This window comes from Homarus americanus, unplaced genomic scaffold (genome assembly GCF_018991925.1).
Source record: "Homarus americanus isolate GMGI-L3 unplaced genomic scaffold, GMGI_Hamer_2.0 scaffold43895, whole genome shotgun sequence".
Classification (NCBI taxonomy): domain Eukaryota; kingdom Metazoa; phylum Arthropoda; class Malacostraca; order Decapoda; family Nephropidae; genus Homarus; species Homarus americanus.
In genome coordinates this window covers 985821-1004209 of record NW_024738072.1, presented here as the reverse complement: position 1 = coordinate 1004209, position 18389 = coordinate 985821, and the positions used below count along the sequence as shown (strand labels likewise).

Sequence of the window (18389 nt, the reverse complement as noted above, 5' to 3'; positions counted from 1 at the left end):
AGATGCTATTTGTCGCCTGCCGTAACAATAGTGATCAGACATGTGTTTGCACAGCTCACGTGAACAATGTAGCTTTTGAGAATTTCGTTAGCATTCTGTTTACTCACTCATACACACACACACTAACTCGCTTACTCACTGGCCTACTCATTCACACAATTATCTCACTTACACAATCACTCATTCACTCACTCACACCTTAACTCCATCAGGCACTCACTTCACTCACTCGCTCGCTTATTCACTCACTCACAACTCAACTCCATCAGGCGCTCACTCGCCAACTTACTAACTCACTCACACTTCAACTCCACCCAGGCATTCACCTCACAACTTGCACTCACTCACTCGCCTACTCGCTCATACCTCCACCAGGAACATACTTTAATCTGCACTCACTCACACCACATTACGCCTCATAACATCACACACAAAAGTAAACGAAAAAAACAAAAATGAATGATATTGTAAATAGATTAATCAAATTCCAAAATTGGTAATATTTCTTGAAGGCTCCAGTATAGGACTCTGATTTAATACTCACAGGAGGCTAGAGTTTTTAGGAGGTGCTGAAATATAGTAGAATCAAATGTCAAACTTCGACTTCACTTTTCACATAAATAGTTGATTATATTAAGTCTCTCACCACCGCAGAACCTCACACACTTACACAAGACAGCCGCGTGGGTGGCTTTGGTTTGGCAAGTAAAAAAATAATTTAAGTAAAGTGTTTTTACAAAGTACATTTTAAAAGAGAACAATTTAACAGTACTAAACACTCACTCGTTTATGGTTGACATCCATCAGCTGGCTCCACAGGTAGTATAGAAAGAGGAATGTTGGTTGGTTCCTTTCGGGAAAGTTACCGAAAGTTGACTAATCATCACACGGTTTACACAACAGTACAAGTACAGCGCGTCTTCAGGAAGGATTTACAATAGTCTACACACCCCAGAACTTATACATACACATCACACATAGTTCAACCCAGCCCAGCCCAATACGGAGTGATTGTCAAAATCAAAACTGGGTTAACTAAACGTTTTCAAATGGCCAGTAGTGACAATTGGGGCACTTAAGTGGTTAATGGGATGCATAAGAATAACACTACATGATTTTGATAGTGCCACCCAGACCGGCACGTGCTTCCCTCACCCATCACCTCACCTGGAAAATCCCCAACTAACCAAAAATATCATCTATACATTAATGCATTTGTCATAAAATAGGTTATTAGCGTATCAGTAGTCTTACCAAGTTCTAGATAGAAAGAAGCCGTTGTCAGCAGTAGTCAGCCAAACACACACTCACACACCCAGCCAGCGTCAGCACCCTCCTCCTTGTGCCACAGTAAACGGTGGCTGTGGTTGACCAAGAGGAGATCGATCGGTGCGCAGTTAACAGGATTCTTCTCCAGCTTAACGACCACTAACACATATAACATTGTGTTGCTCTATGTTTATTAAGCTTGTTGATGTTTATTGCAGTTTGTGTTTACACCTGGATGTATCATGAGCTTAAGAAAACAAGTTTGGCATCGAGTACAGTACTGGTGATCGTTTACTTGTGGGATCAAATCATATATTGTGTTTTTCATTTGTTTTATTCATGGACAAAAACAATCATAGTCATCTAGTCTAAAGTTGATCATTAAATATGTTATTTTTTTAGGTACTAGGTGAGGTGCTACCCCAGCAGGTGAGGTACTAGACGAGGTTCTCCCCCAGCAGGTGAGGTACTAGACGAGGTTCTCCTCCAGCAGGTGAGGTACTAGACGAGGTTCTCCTCCAGCAGGTGAGGTACTAGACGAGGTTCTCCTCCAGCAGGTGAGGTACTGGGTGAGGTTCTACCCCGGCAGGCGAGGTACTGGGTGAGGTTCTCCCCCAGCAAGATGAGGAGGGAGACGCTATGCCCCAGTATCAGCAGGTAAAAAGCTCCCTGTAGATGGTTCAGCCCAAGTACCACCGGGTCGTCACTCTCCTGTCAACAACAAGAGTAGACTAACATGTCACCATTGACCACCAAAGTGTAATGTGGCTAATATAACGTCCCAGCTCTAGGGAAGTCTTTATATTATTCTACGAGAGAAACAACTGAGAAATACTAAATTATTCTTGTCTTTGTGTTATAACTTGTATTTATTTTTAAACCTGAGATGAATATGACAAGGTAGCAATGGAATGTGTCTTGTTATTCGGTCAGTTGGAGAAGTGAAGTGGTCAAACAGTGTAGACCAGGCTGCCTCGCGCGAGCCCCCGGGATCAAGAGGGGCATAGGTTTTAGAATCATATGGATATGTGTGTGTGTGTGTGTCAGCAATCATGTTACAGCATTAGTCTGGACGTGACCACACACACTGTATAACACTACACCTGTGAGTACACTGTGTTCTGAGCATCGTGTGTACGGGACCTGGGCAGTGTGATGTGAGTGTACACCACGTCTTTCGTCCATCGGTCTATCATCCCCACCTCAATCATCCTCTGGGTCATCTTACTCAACTGTCGGAGAAATGGCGCGCCCTTCCTGGAAAAAAAAAACATGAAATTGAATATAATTTATGTTCATGAACCGCAAAAATACACAGAAAACAGACAACTTGTACAGACTATCATCATCAATTAAAGCCATCAACGTATTTCTCTTCTCTGTATTTAAGTGAGAACTCAGAAACTGTTGTAATGATAACTCACCTGACCCCCCAAGCATCACCACCCTGGATCTGGTAGTGGGTGGTACTGATGTGAAAGGGAATGTTACCATATCTGTCAGCGTACAAACTAACAACATCCGTCAGAAGATTAGTCTTGGAGGTGATGAAGGAGAACTTACCCATCAGAACTCGCTCCAGCCCCGCCGAGGCACCCAGGGTCTGATACAAGCAAGATATTATGAAGTATAGAGGAATACTTGTAGAGATTCTGTGAGATATACGGGTACACACACAGTGGAAGGCCTATAGTGGTGTGACGGGAAACTGGCCATATACCTACGTTAAGAAGTACTCACTGTCCGGCCACACAAGAGGTACTCACTGTCCGGCCACACAAGAGGTACTCACTGTCTGGCCACACAAGAGGTACTCACTGTCTGGCCACACAAGAGGTACTCACTGTCCGGCCACACAAGAGGTACTCACTGTCTGGCCACACAAGAGGTACTCACTGTCCGGCCACACAAGAGGTACTCACTGTCTGGCCACACAAGAAATCCTCACTGGCCACACAAGAGGATTTTTGTTTCACCCGTTGATTAAAATGAAATTTAATAATAATTGGCAGTTTGTGTGATAAAGAAGAAATCCAAGGGAGAGTAAATTTAAAGCTCACTAGTCAAAGTTTCGCGGGAGTTCAGTTAAACAATCTTGCCCTCAATAATCGCTTCTCTTGGGTCTGACGCTACTAAGGCACTTAATACGAACTCACAAACTGTACCCCCATGCATCTATCCATACCTCTTTTTCATTTCCTATCCTTTGAATCAGAGGATCAAAACTTTCGTTGAAGTAGAGAAAAGTAGTTCCCACAAACTCAAAACTACCCCACGCCCAGTTATCTTCCTTCAGTAAATCCTGGAAGCAGTTAATGGGTTGGGTCTTGCTCTGTACAGTGAGGTGAGCGATGAGGGAGGAGCGGTAACCTATGTTGATGACCATACACGTCAGCAGACACAGCCCGAACAGCACCTGCAGACAACACCAACAATACCTTCAGGGTCACCCAACACGTCACCAACACTGATGTAATTAAACTCGTTCCCAAAAAAGTACCTTTATGATTTTGTATGTGACATTATGACGCAACGGACGAAGGAGGATTTTGACAACCCTATTCAAAGACAAAGCAAAGATATAATAAACTATTTTCAGTAACTATAATGAACCTTTAAGAACAATTACCACAAACTCAACACCAATATTTCATCACTGAGAGTCTAAGTACTGCAACAAGTGAAGGAGCGTCCTGTGGTGAGGACTGGTGGTGAACATAACACACGTACCCTGCTGGTGAGGTTGGCGGGAGCGTTGTCTGGCGGGTTCTCCAACATCGTCCCCCAGATGTAAAAATGGGCGGTGCTCAGCCAGAGGCCAGACCCACCCGACACCCATGACCACGCCTTCTGTAGCAGCCATAGCGTGAAGCCCAAGGTGGTGGTGCTCATCATGACCATCAACCACAGCTGTCCTGTGTGTGTGTGTGTGTGTGTTGTGTGTGTGTGTGTACCATCACCAATCATTAGTAGGAACTATATATAATTTTGTAATACAAAATATTTCTCTTGGAGTTACAAAATCTTAAAATAATAATCCATAAATTTAACATCAGTTCAGGACCTTGATCTATATAGTTTAATACCAAGAAGCAGATTCTGAAGAAGCATTAAACACGATCATGGAAATTAAAGACAGATTGTTGTTACTTGTAAACGGCCTCAGGAGCGCCAGGTACCGAGGGAGAGGTCCTGGCTTTAGTGACAGGATAACAAGAGGATCATCAGTGTAGATCCTCGTGAATGATATAATCTCCATCCTGGCTGCTGTGGGCGTCAGGTCGAGGGAGAAGTCTACGAGTTGGTGTTGAAGATCTCCCACGATGCCCGTCCAGTTGCCTCCCGTCGTCGGCACACCCCAGGTACCATCCAGCGGCTCTCGGAACATATACCTGCACATTATACAAAAATCAAGAAACTGTATACTGCTCACAAAGACTAGGCTAATATTAAAACCCTTCGGCGCCTGGCAGCCCTGAACTGCCCCTCAGTATTTGCCATATATCGTACAGATTACCAATAGACTATCTCCACTAATAGACTATCTCCATTAAGGTTTAGGGATCACTGAACAGAGAGACAGGATAAAGGAGAGACAAGTTACGTGAAGTTGAGGCACCGGGCCATGGTGTTGATCATGCGTGTGTTGAGTGAGTCTCGCGGCGACAAGGCCCCGCCCTCCTCACTCTCCTTCTCGAAGGCGATGAACGGGAAGTATGGCAGCGTCACGACCACGAATTTATGACCCATGAAATTCTCAAGTCGTTCTGGAATATATGTATACGAGGATTTGGTCAAGAATGACATGGGGAGAGGCTGTGAGAAGTGACCTCAGTCTAAGAGCCTGACGAGAAGGGCTGCAGGAGAGCTGCCATTAGGTTATCATAGCTAACTCACACATATGTGGAAAATGGTCGTAAAACGATGGTAACGATGATGAAAGCAGTCATTACATGAGTTGTGTATTTGTGTTGTGGCTCACCAGGGAAGAGCTGGTTGTGATAGTGGTGGTTGTTGGCAGACGTGAGCGGCCAGAGGTACAGGAACACAATGTCCGCATCCCCGTTATTGCAGTACAGACACCGCCTGTATACCTCTACACTCTCCCGCCTCGCTGTTGGGTGAACTTTAATTATTTTACCCACATTATTTTAACAATATTGTTAAACTTGAGACTCACAAACTGTTTGTTGGTAAAACAATAAATAACAGTACGTTCTCACGAGCGTCCTACCTGCAGCAACAACGTGTTGTTGTTGTTGACAAACTCGAGCCTTCTCGGTCCTTGTCATCCTAAGCCTCGTGTTAGGTGTGTGAGCCTCACAGGCATACAGGGCGAGGTTATAGAAGGCGAGGTAAAGTGTATGTATAGTGTTGCGTAGACTAGGGTGGTGGAGGACCACCTTCACCTGAGTCCTCTCACCCACCACCACTACACGAGTCTCAGGCCACTGCCACACCCCCGTCGCCTCCAGGAACCTGTACAGGATTAAGGTTCTCCTGTAGGTGGCGTGATAGGCACATTATATATACTGTACAGTGTCTGGTAAGCTGCTGCACGATAATCACACACAAGAACAACAAGAAGCACAACATTACAGAGAACACTGGCCGTTATGGTAACAATATAATATTCTTAGTTAAGTGATGTATATTATCCTTATACAACATTTTACCATCATTCTCAGTCTTCATTAGTTACTGGATGACGATGTTCTAAGACAGGGGAGAAGTTGGGTAGTTGGTGTTACCTGAAGGCGAGGTGAGAGTCCTTGTTGAGGTTAAGGATGAGAGCACGACAGGTGGCCCTGGCGTCTCCCCACACTTCCTGCAGGAGACGTTGTTGTGCTGGCGAGTCCTGAGAGGTGAACAGCGCCTCCATCTCCACCACCACCACCGCCTCTACTCCTGACGCCACTTTCCTGATTATGAACGTCTTCGTTATATACTGTACAGGCAGTGCTTAATGTCCGAGTAATGTTAAACACACTCATTACACTGCATCAAATATGACACCTTCCCTGAGCTCTCCAGGAGAAGGGTTTTGTGTCCCCAACACCACGCCTCACCCCCGACACTAATTGGTGATGTTGGCTTCTACATTAACGATGGTTGTACAGATCGTCTAAAGTTATAAACCTAACTTAACATCTGAAGAAACCAGTCCACTTGGACGTCTCCTTAAAGGGTGAGTCAGTGTTTACCTGAGAGTGGAGAAGAATACTGGCGTGTGTTGTGTTGTTGTGGCCACCACCAGGTGACACCCGGCCAGGTGATGCTCCACCACCTTGCTCACCATTATGGCCACCTGTTCATCCACCTGATCCACGGAGACGCCAACCTGGCCCATAGCGTGGTCCACCACCAACACGAAGAGTGAGAAGGCGAGGAACTTTGGCGAGGAAGGCGCCATACTTGCTGGAACGAGAGTAACCAAGGACTGGTCAATGGCGGCGCTACTTTATGGCCTCTGTGAAAGTGACAGCTTACGATTGGGAGTGTCTGGGTGAGTGACGGATCAGCTGGTGATTGCCGGTGGAAGGGAGAAGATCTCATACTCGTCAATATATTTTCTTATATGTAGATCTATAATAAAGCTCCTAAAGCTCTGTAATATAATTACAATTCATTGTTATTGTAATTGTCTAAAGTTTAAGCCAATACTGACAACATCATTTGATCTGCATTGGTCGTACGTTTGGTAGCGTGAAAATGTCAATACAGTTTGGCTTAGCTCACTCTTGTATACACTCTTTCTCTGGGGCGTGCAAGACTTTTTAGATAGAGGGCCACAATAAAGTCATCTGATCCCAAAAAGACAGAACGCTTATTTACTGTGTTTGTTACTGTGAAATAAGTTGCTAATGGGATGGGTGGATTTGTCCCTGCTGCACTAAGTCTGCATGTCTGGCTGATGGATGACGCAGCAACACGAAGGGTGTTTAGCAGGTGCACATCAGTAATAGGGGACCTTAATTTGTTCTTCGTTATATTCATTTCTTTTAAAAAGCTGTTCACATAAGTATGTTCCTCCAAACACTGAAAAAAAAATTGTGCGTGAGCAGAAAGTCGTGACGATAATTATCCCCAGGAGTAGCCTCATGAGGGCCTACTGACGGTACTCCTCACTCCCTGGCGGACCATAAGACAGACATCGATTTAAACACAGCTTATTGCACTTCCCCGATGCCCTGACGGTCCACTGAATAATGGAAACTTAATAGTAATACGTGATAGTAGTCCCCCTCCTCCTCTCCCTCACCACCATTATTACCGAGGGAGTTAATAATTTGTTTACCTCTAACATTTCTTATAAACTGAAGTACATGAGAGAATTTTTGCTATAATACTCACCCCTTGTCATGTGTCGTCCACTTAATAATGTTTCTCACGCACTGTGTTACTATAAATTAATAATCTTCTTTTTTCTGGGGTAATTTATTGATTTTTGCAAGTCCACTGGGCCTCTCCTACACACTCACTCAGCACTGCCACTACCCATTCGTGCTTTCGTTCAGGATTTTACTTATTCATTGCTTTTATTGTCTGTACGTGTTGTCTGCCATGCTTGATCCATCTTTGTGTTTAAGCTGCATGCCTCACCTCTGTGTCAGCACCTGTGGTATGTGTTGGTCATGTTACTCTGGGGATGGCTTTATGTTGTCTGAGAGAGACTGCACAATACCAGCACCAGTTTCAGGAGTGGTTATGGCACGGTGGGGCTCAATAACTGAGAACAGTAAGAGGTCAAGGGAACCAGCACGCTGCAGTGATAATAACTAACAGTCACGGGAGAGCTTATGGGTCACCTGAGTCCAGTCTGTTACATTATAAAAGATTATTGCCAAATTCTTGACAAGTGAACGTTATAAACCAAACACACCACTGTTGTATCGTTAACCTCTACAGCTCATTGCTTGATAATACTAATACCATTACGACCTTCGCAGTAACATACAGTATTACGGGAGGCAAACATTCCAGCATTGGAAAATACTTGCGTATATCTAATTTATTGACAAATTACATGTGTGGCGCACACATTCTTGACAACATAGGACCCCCCCCCCCCCGGTGTGGGGGGGGGTCCTTGATGGAGATGCTGCTTTTAACTTCTTAATGTGTACTTTTTTTCTTGGAATCTTTAAATTCTTCTTCCAAGAGTCTTAGTCTTGGCGATTTCAATGCCATGATATTCATGAGTCTTACCCACATGAGTTATCTCTCACTGGTAGTTAATTAAATCACTCTAACACAGAGGACTGAGCAGCGTTATCGTCTTGGCCACATCAACACAACACATTTCTCACGCCCCCTCCCCCCTCCCCCTCCTCCCCAAGTAAATTCCGCGTCCATCCTCAACTCCCGTGTTCTCCTTTCCATATGAGGGATAACTATAAAAAGCTCTTATATTCTATATTTGTCTTCACGGTAGCTTAAATATATAATATAATAATGTTAATATATACTGGTATGTTTTTCATGACAGCTAATGAGTCATCGCTTATTATGGGTTTTTGTTTATTATAATTTGTTGGTTCTTAGACGCCACAAACTGTTGACTTAGAGACTGCCAGTAAAAATAGATGCGTGTATGATGATCAGTTTAACATTTAGCATAATAACAATTCGTAATAAACTTGTAAATATTAAAAAAGACCTAACATGTTATTTGTCCCCCTCCAAAAAAAGGTTCTTGGGATGATAAAGCGTCTTACCAAGTTCTAGATAGAAAAAAGCCGTTGTCAGCAGTAGTCAGCCAAACACACACTCACACACCCAGCCAGCGTCAGCACCCTCCTCCTTGTGCCTCAGTAAACGGTAGTTGTGGTTGACTAAGAGGAGGTCGATCGGTGCGCAGTTAACAGAATTCTTCTCCAGCTTAACAACGACCACTAACACACATAACAAAAGGCATCAGAGAAGTGCATTTACAATGGCCAGGACATAAGCGTGAGTAACGGATGGCATGACAGGGTACAGGCTGGCAGGGGTAGTTGCAGGGTACAGGTTGAAGGTGTTGGAGGGTCAGGGGATCGTGATTGTATCTCTGGGAGGAAATAGCATAAGAGGTGAAATGGCGGGAGAAATATTGGCTATTCCGAGAACCTAGCTTAACCTGACCCTAACTTAACTTAATCCTAACCTTATTTAACCTCTATCTAACCTAACCTAACTTAGCCTAGCCGAACTAAACGCTAACCTAATTTCTAGTACCAAGTTTTCTCTCCCATGACCTACAGTAAACACGCTCAAAAAAATCTTTACTCTTCTCTGAGAAACTATGATACAACAGAGCAGTGCCGGATTTAGACCTGTGGAGTCCCATGGGCAGCCTCTTTGTGGAGGCCCCCCTCATTATAACTACCCAAGAGGGTGGGGTGGCGAGTGAAGCGAGCCTAAACATCTGGGAGTTCCGGGGGGCGCTGTAAGCCCCCCCGGGAAAATGTTGAAATTTGAAGACTTCCTTGGAGAATTTTGAAGCCATAAGCAGTTATATTGAGGAAATTAGAACATTGAGAAATTTTTAATTAACTGTATATTTATTGAGTGTACAAATTCCCAACACACACACTCACACAAAAGTGAGACATGACGAGTTATTCATGTGATTTCAAGTCGACCAGCCCTGATATAGCTACTACCGTACATGTGGAGGCCCCTGGGCAGCTGCCCACTTTGCCCACTCCTGAATCCGGCCCTGCAACAGAGGCTGGCAAGGGTGATGGTAAGGTATATATATATATATATATACAGACTGAGCCAACAGGAATCGCAATGTTCATTTTAATATTCAATAGACCACCCGTAAAGATACCGTATACTTATTTAAAGTGTGTTACATGTTGAAATCAATATTATTAACCATACAGTTAGGAGCATTCTTCCTTTATTAGAATACTGTTAAAACTGCAAAAGTATCTTGTATGTTGTGTGTGGGAGGAGTGAAGGGAAGGGAAACTGGATTAGTGACGAAGTGTGAGGAAGAGAAGGAACACAGTGGAAGGCAGGAAGCGTGGTAGATTGCCTCAGGGTAGAATAAGTCTGGGTGTCAATAAACTAAAATTGTGAATGGGGATAAAATGAAGTAAACGAAACCTTTATACTGTATATATATATATATATATATATATATATATATATATATATATATATATATATATATATATATATATATATACAGAGAGAGAGAGAGAGAGAGAGAGAGAGAGAGAGAGATAAAATGGAAAAAAATCAATTTTCCATAATTTCACGCGTTGAGAAAAATATAATAAAACTACCTTGTTATCTTATGAATCACACGAGTACTTTTGTTTTTTTCATCTCATCCAATTCATAAAGTTTGCCCTAATACAGTGAATATCTACTTCAGTAATTTAGCAAACCTTCCATATCGGTAAATAATACAGTAAATCCTTTTTGTGTATAAAAATATCTTATTCGCTATCGTCCTTTAATAAAAAAATATATTCTTTGGGCGGCAGCAAACAATCTGCATCTCATACCTACTAATAAACTTCCTCATAAACATATCATACTTGACTCATTCTACAATGTGGCTTAAAATGTTAAAAAGCCTCTCTAGAAAACAACACAATATCACGATACTGAAACTCCTAAACAATGCATATAATACCCACCATTACCAAATAAATAACATAATATTTCCTTCACAAATAACACATTTCCCTAATTGCCTTTACCTTTTAAAGTCCTTCACTTCCTTTTTACTTTACCCTTCAACCCACCTTCCTCCTCCTTCCCCTACGCTTGAAACCCACCTTCCTCCTCCTTCCCCTTCCCTTGAAACCCACCTTCCTCCTCCTTCCCCTACCCTTGAAACCCACCTTCCTCCTCCCCCCTACCCTTGAAACCCCTTCCTCCTCCTTCCCCTACCCACCTTGAAACCACCTTCCTCCTCCTTCCCCCTACCCTTGAAACCCACCTTCCTCCTCTTCAAGAAACCCACCTTCTCCCTCCTTCCCTACCCTTACCAGACCCACCTTCCTCCCCTCCCCTACCCAAACCCACCCCCTCCTCCTTCCCTACCCTTCAAACCCACCTTCCTCCTCCTTCCCCTACCCTTCAAACCTACCTTCCTCCTCCTTCCTTACCCTTCAAACCTACCTTCCTCCTCCTTCCCCTACCCTTGAAACCCACCTTCCTCCTCCTTCCCTTACCCTTGAAACCCACCTTCCTCCTCCTTCCCCTACCCTTGAAACCCACCTTCCTCCTCCTTCCTACCTTCACCCTTCAAACCCACCTTCCTCCTTCCCTACCCTTCAAACCTACCTTCCCTCCTCCTTCCCCTACCCTTCAAACCTACCTTCCTCCTCCTTCCCCTACCCTTCAAACCTACCTTCCTCCTCCTTCCCCTACCCTTGAAACCCACCTTCCTCCTCCTTCCCCTACCCTTGAAACCTACCTTCCTCCTCCTTCCCCTACCCTTCAAACCCACCTTCCCTCCTCCTTCCCCTACCCTTCCTCCTCCTTCCCCTACCCTTAGCCACCTTCCTCCTCCTTCCCCTACCCTTCAAACCCACCTTCCTCCTCCTTCCCTACCTTGAGCCTACCTTCCTCCTCCCCCTCCCTACCCTTCAAACCCACCTTCCTCCTCCTTCCCCTACCCTTCAAACCCACCTTCCTCCTCCTTCCCCTACCCTTCAAACCTACCTTCCTCCTCCTTCCCCTACCCTTCAAAGCTACCTTCCTCCTCCTCCTACCCTTCTTCCTTGCCCAACCCTTCCGTACTCCCTTCTTCCTTGCCCTACCCTTCCGACACTCCACTTTCTTAACGGGCCTCAATTTCCTGGCCTCACAAGGAATTTTCTGCTCAATTGTTGGGTGTTTCACGTTGAAGCTCATTCCTACTTTAGATACGGACTCACTTCCACTTGTCGGCTCCACTCCCCCTGGACTAATTGTTTCACCGGTAATGAAAGTCCTGTCCTTTGGTTCCGTTACTTTTTCTATAGCCAAGCCGTTTCGCTTTAACCGAGTCAGAAGATCGAGTGTGGTTTTTTCTTCCGCTTGCCTTTCCTTCTTTGCCAGAGTTTTCTTTCCTCTTTTACCGTGCGTTGAGAGAGTTTCCATGCCCTTTGTTCTATTCCCAAGTATACCCCGAACATCAACTGTTGTATTCTTTTGTCCTTCAGTCTCCGCACTAGTAATCTTATGGTGAGTTGAAAATTCTGGTTTTACATGACTGGTTGATGCTGCAGTACTATGAAACTTTCCTCCTAGAGCGAGAGCCACATTTTCTGAAGATGATTTCTTTACGCTAACTGGCTGTTTTCTCTCCCGATATGAACTAAAAGTTTTGTTACCGAGGAGCTCTTCAATTTCCTGTGCGACCACCATGTCTTCTTGTTTAACAGGAGGCTGAAAATAAATTAAATATTTGAACTTGGCTGACTGGACAACCCAAGTACACTCATGGTATCTGTTCTATACTCTGAAGTATACATTAATTCTAATTTCACACACAAACAATATAAATATTCCCATCTTTCTTACATAACTACCATCAGCTGCAACCCTCACTCAGTACCGTCGTGGTTAGGGCGTCAACATGCTGCGCTACTGTCACACCGAGCAGGTTCCAAACTGTCGAGACAAACGTTGGTGAAGGAAGACCTCCACCTGTGTGACCCTCCACCAAACATCTAGCCTACTAGGGGGCCTTTCTTGCGAGGGGGAACTGTTACATGTTACCTTAACCTACACCTAATCTAATCTAACCTACACCTAATCTAACCTCACCTAACCACCTTGCACTACATCTTTACTACCTAGTTTGATTCAAACCTGTTCCTCCTTGCTTGTTAAGACGTTTCGAAACAAAAGCCTTAACTATAAGATCAAGGGTTAAGTAAAAGCACAAGTAACAGTAGATAAATGTCTAAACTTGCACTGGTTCCCAAACTGGGGGCCATAAGCTGAGGCTATATACACATAAAAATCCCAAGCCCCACCACACTAGAACAGCCAGTCAGCAGCTGAGCCAGCCAGAGATATGGATTGGGAGAGGGGGGCCATGGATAAGGATCATATATGAAAAGTGGGTAATGATCAGAAAAAGTTTGGGAACCACTCTAAAGTAACACAACACTGCACACTCAAATGATAGTGTTGTTAAAGACTTGTATAAGTAACTTTGACGACAAATGGTGTAGTATAGTTGATGGCTTCACAATACACTGCACCATTCCTCCCCTTCACCTGTACCTCCTGGCCACATTACTGTACACATCCTTCAAGTATACACCTACTGTCTGTGGACATACAAACAGTATATATTCTCACCTTGTGTGCATGCATTTTAAGCATGACTTTGCAGCCAAACATACAAGCTTTCTTCTCCACTGGAACGAGCTGGAACTTTCGTGCACATCCTGTTAACAAGTGAAAAGCAACTCAGTTTCACTCTACTATCCAGCGTACCAATGACATTACCAAATTAATTACTACAGCAAGCCACTAAACACAGAGGTTCATGTAGTACAAATATTATTTTATTACTTAAAATTAATAATACATTTCCCACTATCGATTCTCTCTCAGCACTTTTATATCTTGTTTCCATTTCCATTTGTTCATGGCACTGCAGTGTCAAGTACAGTATTTTAACGTTGCTGCAGTATATCCCCACAACACCTCCACCAGTTTCTCTCACACTTGTACTGATAACTGCGATAACTGCGTCATAAATCAAATAAATTTACGTTAGTTTACCTTTTATATTTGGAATAGGATTATCAAAATATTTTCGGGTTAATGACACTGAAAATATAATTATTTACAGGTTTTACAAATAAGTGGACCTAACCTAGAACTCATTAATAAAACCTTTAAAATATTTGTTCATTGTTTATCGTCTCTCCAAAGAAACAGTAAATACATCTTTTATAACGGCTCTTAAAGCTACAATAAAACCATATATTGTATATCTCTTATTAACATCAGTTCATTGGAGACCATTGTTGTGTAAATTTCTCAAGAACTAAGTATTGCGGGTAATTCAAGTGCAGTATAAATCATGTTACTGAACATCAGCCACCCCACAGTACCACGAATTTTAAATTAATACGAGAAACAGGTTGTTTCTTACGCTATTTACCGTCCTAAATACTGTACGCTATTTTCGATCAACACTAACTTTACTCTGTCCAATAATACAAGCTGAGGTGGCCAAGTGACTGACTGATCACTATACAACACTTAACTCTCCTTTACGTGTCTGGCACTGAGAAAATAATATTATCTGTCTGTCTGTCTAAACTCGAGGAACTAAAACATACGAGTATTCCCTCAAAAGCTTCGTATAAAGAATCAAATAAATGAGATGGAAGGTTAACAAGTAACATGAGTAAGAAATCCCCTGCTATTCAAAGGTTCTATATTAGGTAAATTTTTCTCGTCGCTCCGTTCACTTGTAGCAAGTTTAAATTATATTTGTATAGTGTATTAGTGTGTGCTGAGACCGAATATGACCTTCCTTTTGGGCGGAAATTAGCCGTTTCTTTTAAGCGATTTTTTTTTTTCGTTTGACGTTTACCGAGAAGAAAAAGTGCCTAAGCGACTAAGAAATACACAATAAAACACTAGAAAAACAATAACCAAACCTAACCTAACCTGACCTAACTTAACTGACTCTCACCATATGATGGAATCACCTATTTCTTACACAACGCCACATATGTTGGTCTTTGCAATATTTACATTGTCTTGCTCTTAGTACACTTTACTGAGGTTGGAAGAACACCATGAGATCGAAAAAATGCTATAGTTTCTTCGTTTTTTTCCCAAAAACTCGCAATCAGCTCCATATACTTTAAGTGACATCCATCGCAGACTTCCATGGTCGGAACTGAACTTGAACTTCAAAATATGAGACCAAAAAGAATACTCGAATTTGATTGGGCCAAAAATACCGCGAATTAAACCCAAAAACATTTTAATTGGTTTCAAAATAAAAAAAGGCTTTTTATTGGCCGCGTGACGTGTACAGAAACGCATGTGCAGGATGATTTATGAAGGGGACGCAGTGTTGGAGGAGAGGCAGACGATAATGGCGCGATTTAATGGAAGAAATAGAAAAAAATTTGGAAGAGCTATCTCCGTTATTACACATTTCCGCCGGTAATGTAATAGATGAAAATTATCTTATAATTAGACGTCTTATTCGAATATAATAGATTAGTGGTAGGAATGAAGGAGCTACAAGAAAATAATACCCTATATTACCTTTTTTAACACAAAACCTATGAGAAACTCCGTGTTCAGTTAAATCACACCAACCAAAAATATTACTTACTGTCATGACAAAGTCGTTTGTCCCGAAGAGCATTTGGGTCATCCCTGGTAATGCCTTGATATCCATGACAGCCTCGCAGACACGCGTTCTCTCCCTTTTCCTGCAAACAGACGAGTGGGTGAGGTTGGGTTAGGTTAGGTTAGAAACGAGTGATTTCCGACAAAAATCAATATAAAAATCGAATAATAAAAAACATTGCTCAACGGAGTCGTAATGGTTGAAAATGCAAATTTACCAAACTTATCTTTCTCCGGGGCCCTGGACAGCTCACGGTGGCCCTGAACATAGGACAATAGTAACTTAGTGAATATAAGACACCAGTAACTTACAGTGAAGATAATAACATAACACAAAATACATAAGAGTACAGTACATTATAATCCTAACTCACATCATCAAACATATTGCCACACATCAACTGACAAGTCTCACTTTGACCAATATCTTCACTTGGCCCATCATATTGTGCCTTACTGATGTAATGTGCTAAAACACCACCAGTTGTAGCCAAGAACAAGAGCACGAGGATCAACTTCATCCTTCCCTCCATGACGCCCCAGCCCTGTTCCTCCGCCTCCAACAGTCCCTTTAAAACTTAAATAATACCAATTCCCTATTAACTACTATTTCTGATTATCACGTAAAGTCATCTACAGATAGTTAATGTCTTCAGAATTCATTATTTGGCTTTGGTTATTCGTCTTTAGGTGTTAAGGTACATAAACTAGTTTTTGTTATCACCGCCTAAATTAATTATCTAAACTCTTCTAAATTACTTTATTTCCAACTGATAACTTAAATAACCAAATTTAAATATTACCATGTGCTAATATTGTTCACCCAAAAAGGCAAGCAAGAACTTTAAACCAAATTATTGCTTCACTTCCATTTGTCCATTACGTTTCCTTCATCAAAATGTTTCATTCATGACCGAAATTGTCGACGCCAGGACGGTATTTTGGGGGGTTCATTGTTGACGCCAAACTCATCAGATGTGCACATAAACCAAAACAGCATTTATATTATGTTTCAGTTACTATAAAAAGACTATTTAACGAAGAGAAGTAGTCATAACTAAATACTTTTACTTTTATCCTCTTCGCCACTGACCAGCTCGTTGGCCGCTTGGGCGATCGGTCACGTCTCTGATTACTTTTCCTTTTCATTTATCCTCTTCACTACAGAAGTCTCCCCTACTATACTTTATAAAAATGCAAAACTAAATGGTTCAAGGCAGCAGCTATTAGTTCAATATGGCTAAAATATATACTGGACATCTAGTTTGATCCTGTCAAAAGTTTTCTAATATTAACACAAAATAGCTTCAAATATGACCGATATGCAACTTCACTCACACAAATGACGGAAAATGATAAGCTCTTATAAGCACACAGACAAGACAACTAATTTTCATTTCTACATTAGGCCAGTTACCAAACAGGGAGGTACTGTGGGGTATGGGATGTTTGGTTCACACTCAGGATGGGATGGAGAAAGGAAACTCACAATGTGCTCACTGTATACATATTGTATTGGATGTACAATGCAGCTTGGTGCTGGGAAGTGGCAGCGTGGTTACAAGCGTGATGTAGAGAGAGCTGGTTGGTGAGGACGCTCAGAGGAGGACCAGCTTGTGGGTCGCCATGCTCGCCGGCGGGAGCGAGGGCCGCCAGGCAGGAGGAGGAGGTGTTGCTGGCTGCGGCTGTAGCTAGAAGAGGAGAGGTCACCACGAGGTCAGGTCTTAAATAGCGGGGGTAGGCGTGGCTTAGTAGTTGACCTCCGTGATGTATGGCGGCGCTGGTTGACCCAGACCACGAGGCATACACTGGGGAATTCGTGGGGTCGGCTACTCAGCGACAAACAGCGTTTGCAGGGGAGAAATCCACTACAGTACTACCACCTGGGAAGATATTGGAAGCATAATGTGTTGTCTAATGGTAGACCCTGCTGCCATATGGCATCACAAGAATTGTGACCAAGTCCCAGGTTGCTGATCTGACTTTCTGCTTCATTTACACACAATTGTAGGGTCTCAATTGTTTCTTACTATTGACAACACAACATACATACAGGTATATTGTTTCTCACTTTTGATTTTTTTTCGTTTTTGTATTCATGGTTCCTTATTATTATTATTACAGATATTATTTTTTTTTTTACTATGAATTATTATTAGTATTACATTTTCGCCCCCCAGGCCCCGATGTGGGTCAGTGACCTGTGCCCGGGTGGGCTAATACCCATTAAAAAAAAATAGTTCAGCAGTTAGGACGAGTTAGGTTATGTTAGCTTGATTTAGGTTAGATTAGGTCAAATCATCATCCACTAACCTCACCACACCTTCTCACTCATCACCACACCTCCCCCCTCATCACCATCCTCTGACCTTCCTTACACAACAGGTGGGTGCATGGTATTATGGTGATTATTGGCATAAATGCTCCCTGAATAAACTTCACTATTGCTGTGTGTCCAGGTTACGTCAACACATTGGTAACACTCACATAACTCGCCCTAAGAATAACGTGAGGGCTTAGGTGGGTGGTTAAAGTGAGGGGCAGAGGAGTTAAGTGAACATAGGACTATACCATGTTACTCCTCAAACCTACTTCATGTACTGTACTGTGCTGTAATGTACTGTACTGTACTGACCTGTAATGTACTGTGCTGTGCTGTAATGTACTGTGCTGTACTGTACTGAGTTGTAATGTACTGTACTGTGATGTAATGTACTGTACTGTGCTGAATTATGACTTAGTGGGAACTGTAAGCAACCACCCATAAGTCCTCTTTATTTTTTTAT

The 18389-nt window shown here is 42.7% G+C and overlaps 2 protein-coding genes across 2 annotated transcripts; both read right to left on the bottom strand.

Annotated features, from left to right (window-relative positions):
- Positions 1-1613: 1613 nt before the first annotated feature.
- LOC121873671 (glutamate receptor-like) lies at positions 1614-6876 on the bottom strand. The gene is made up of 11 exons (XM_042377346.1): positions 6474-6876; positions 6021-6191; positions 5504-5748; positions 5252-5383; positions 4874-5036; positions 4420-4661; positions 4000-4184; positions 3455-3685; positions 2694-2872; positions 2373-2526; positions 1614-1980 (listed from the first exon to the last, which is right to left on the bottom strand). Exons 1-11 carry the CDS (start codon positions 6680-6682, stop codon positions 1771-1773), a joined length of 2121 nt encoding a protein of 706 aa, XP_042233280.1. The 5' UTR covers positions 6683-6876; the 3' UTR covers positions 1614-1770.
- Positions 6877-7907: 1031 nt separating this feature from the next.
- On the bottom strand, positions 7908-17141 carry LOC121873711. Its single transcript, XM_042377413.1, has 5 exons — positions 17093-17141; positions 15587-15686; positions 13576-13664; positions 11977-12651; positions 7908-8033 (listed from the first exon to the last, which is right to left on the bottom strand). Exons 3-5 carry the CDS (start codon positions 13615-13617, stop codon positions 7908-7910), a joined length of 843 nt encoding a protein of 280 aa, XP_042233347.1. The 5' UTR covers positions 13618-13664; positions 15587-15686; positions 17093-17141.
- Between the last annotated feature and the right edge of the window lie 1248 nt (positions 17142-18389).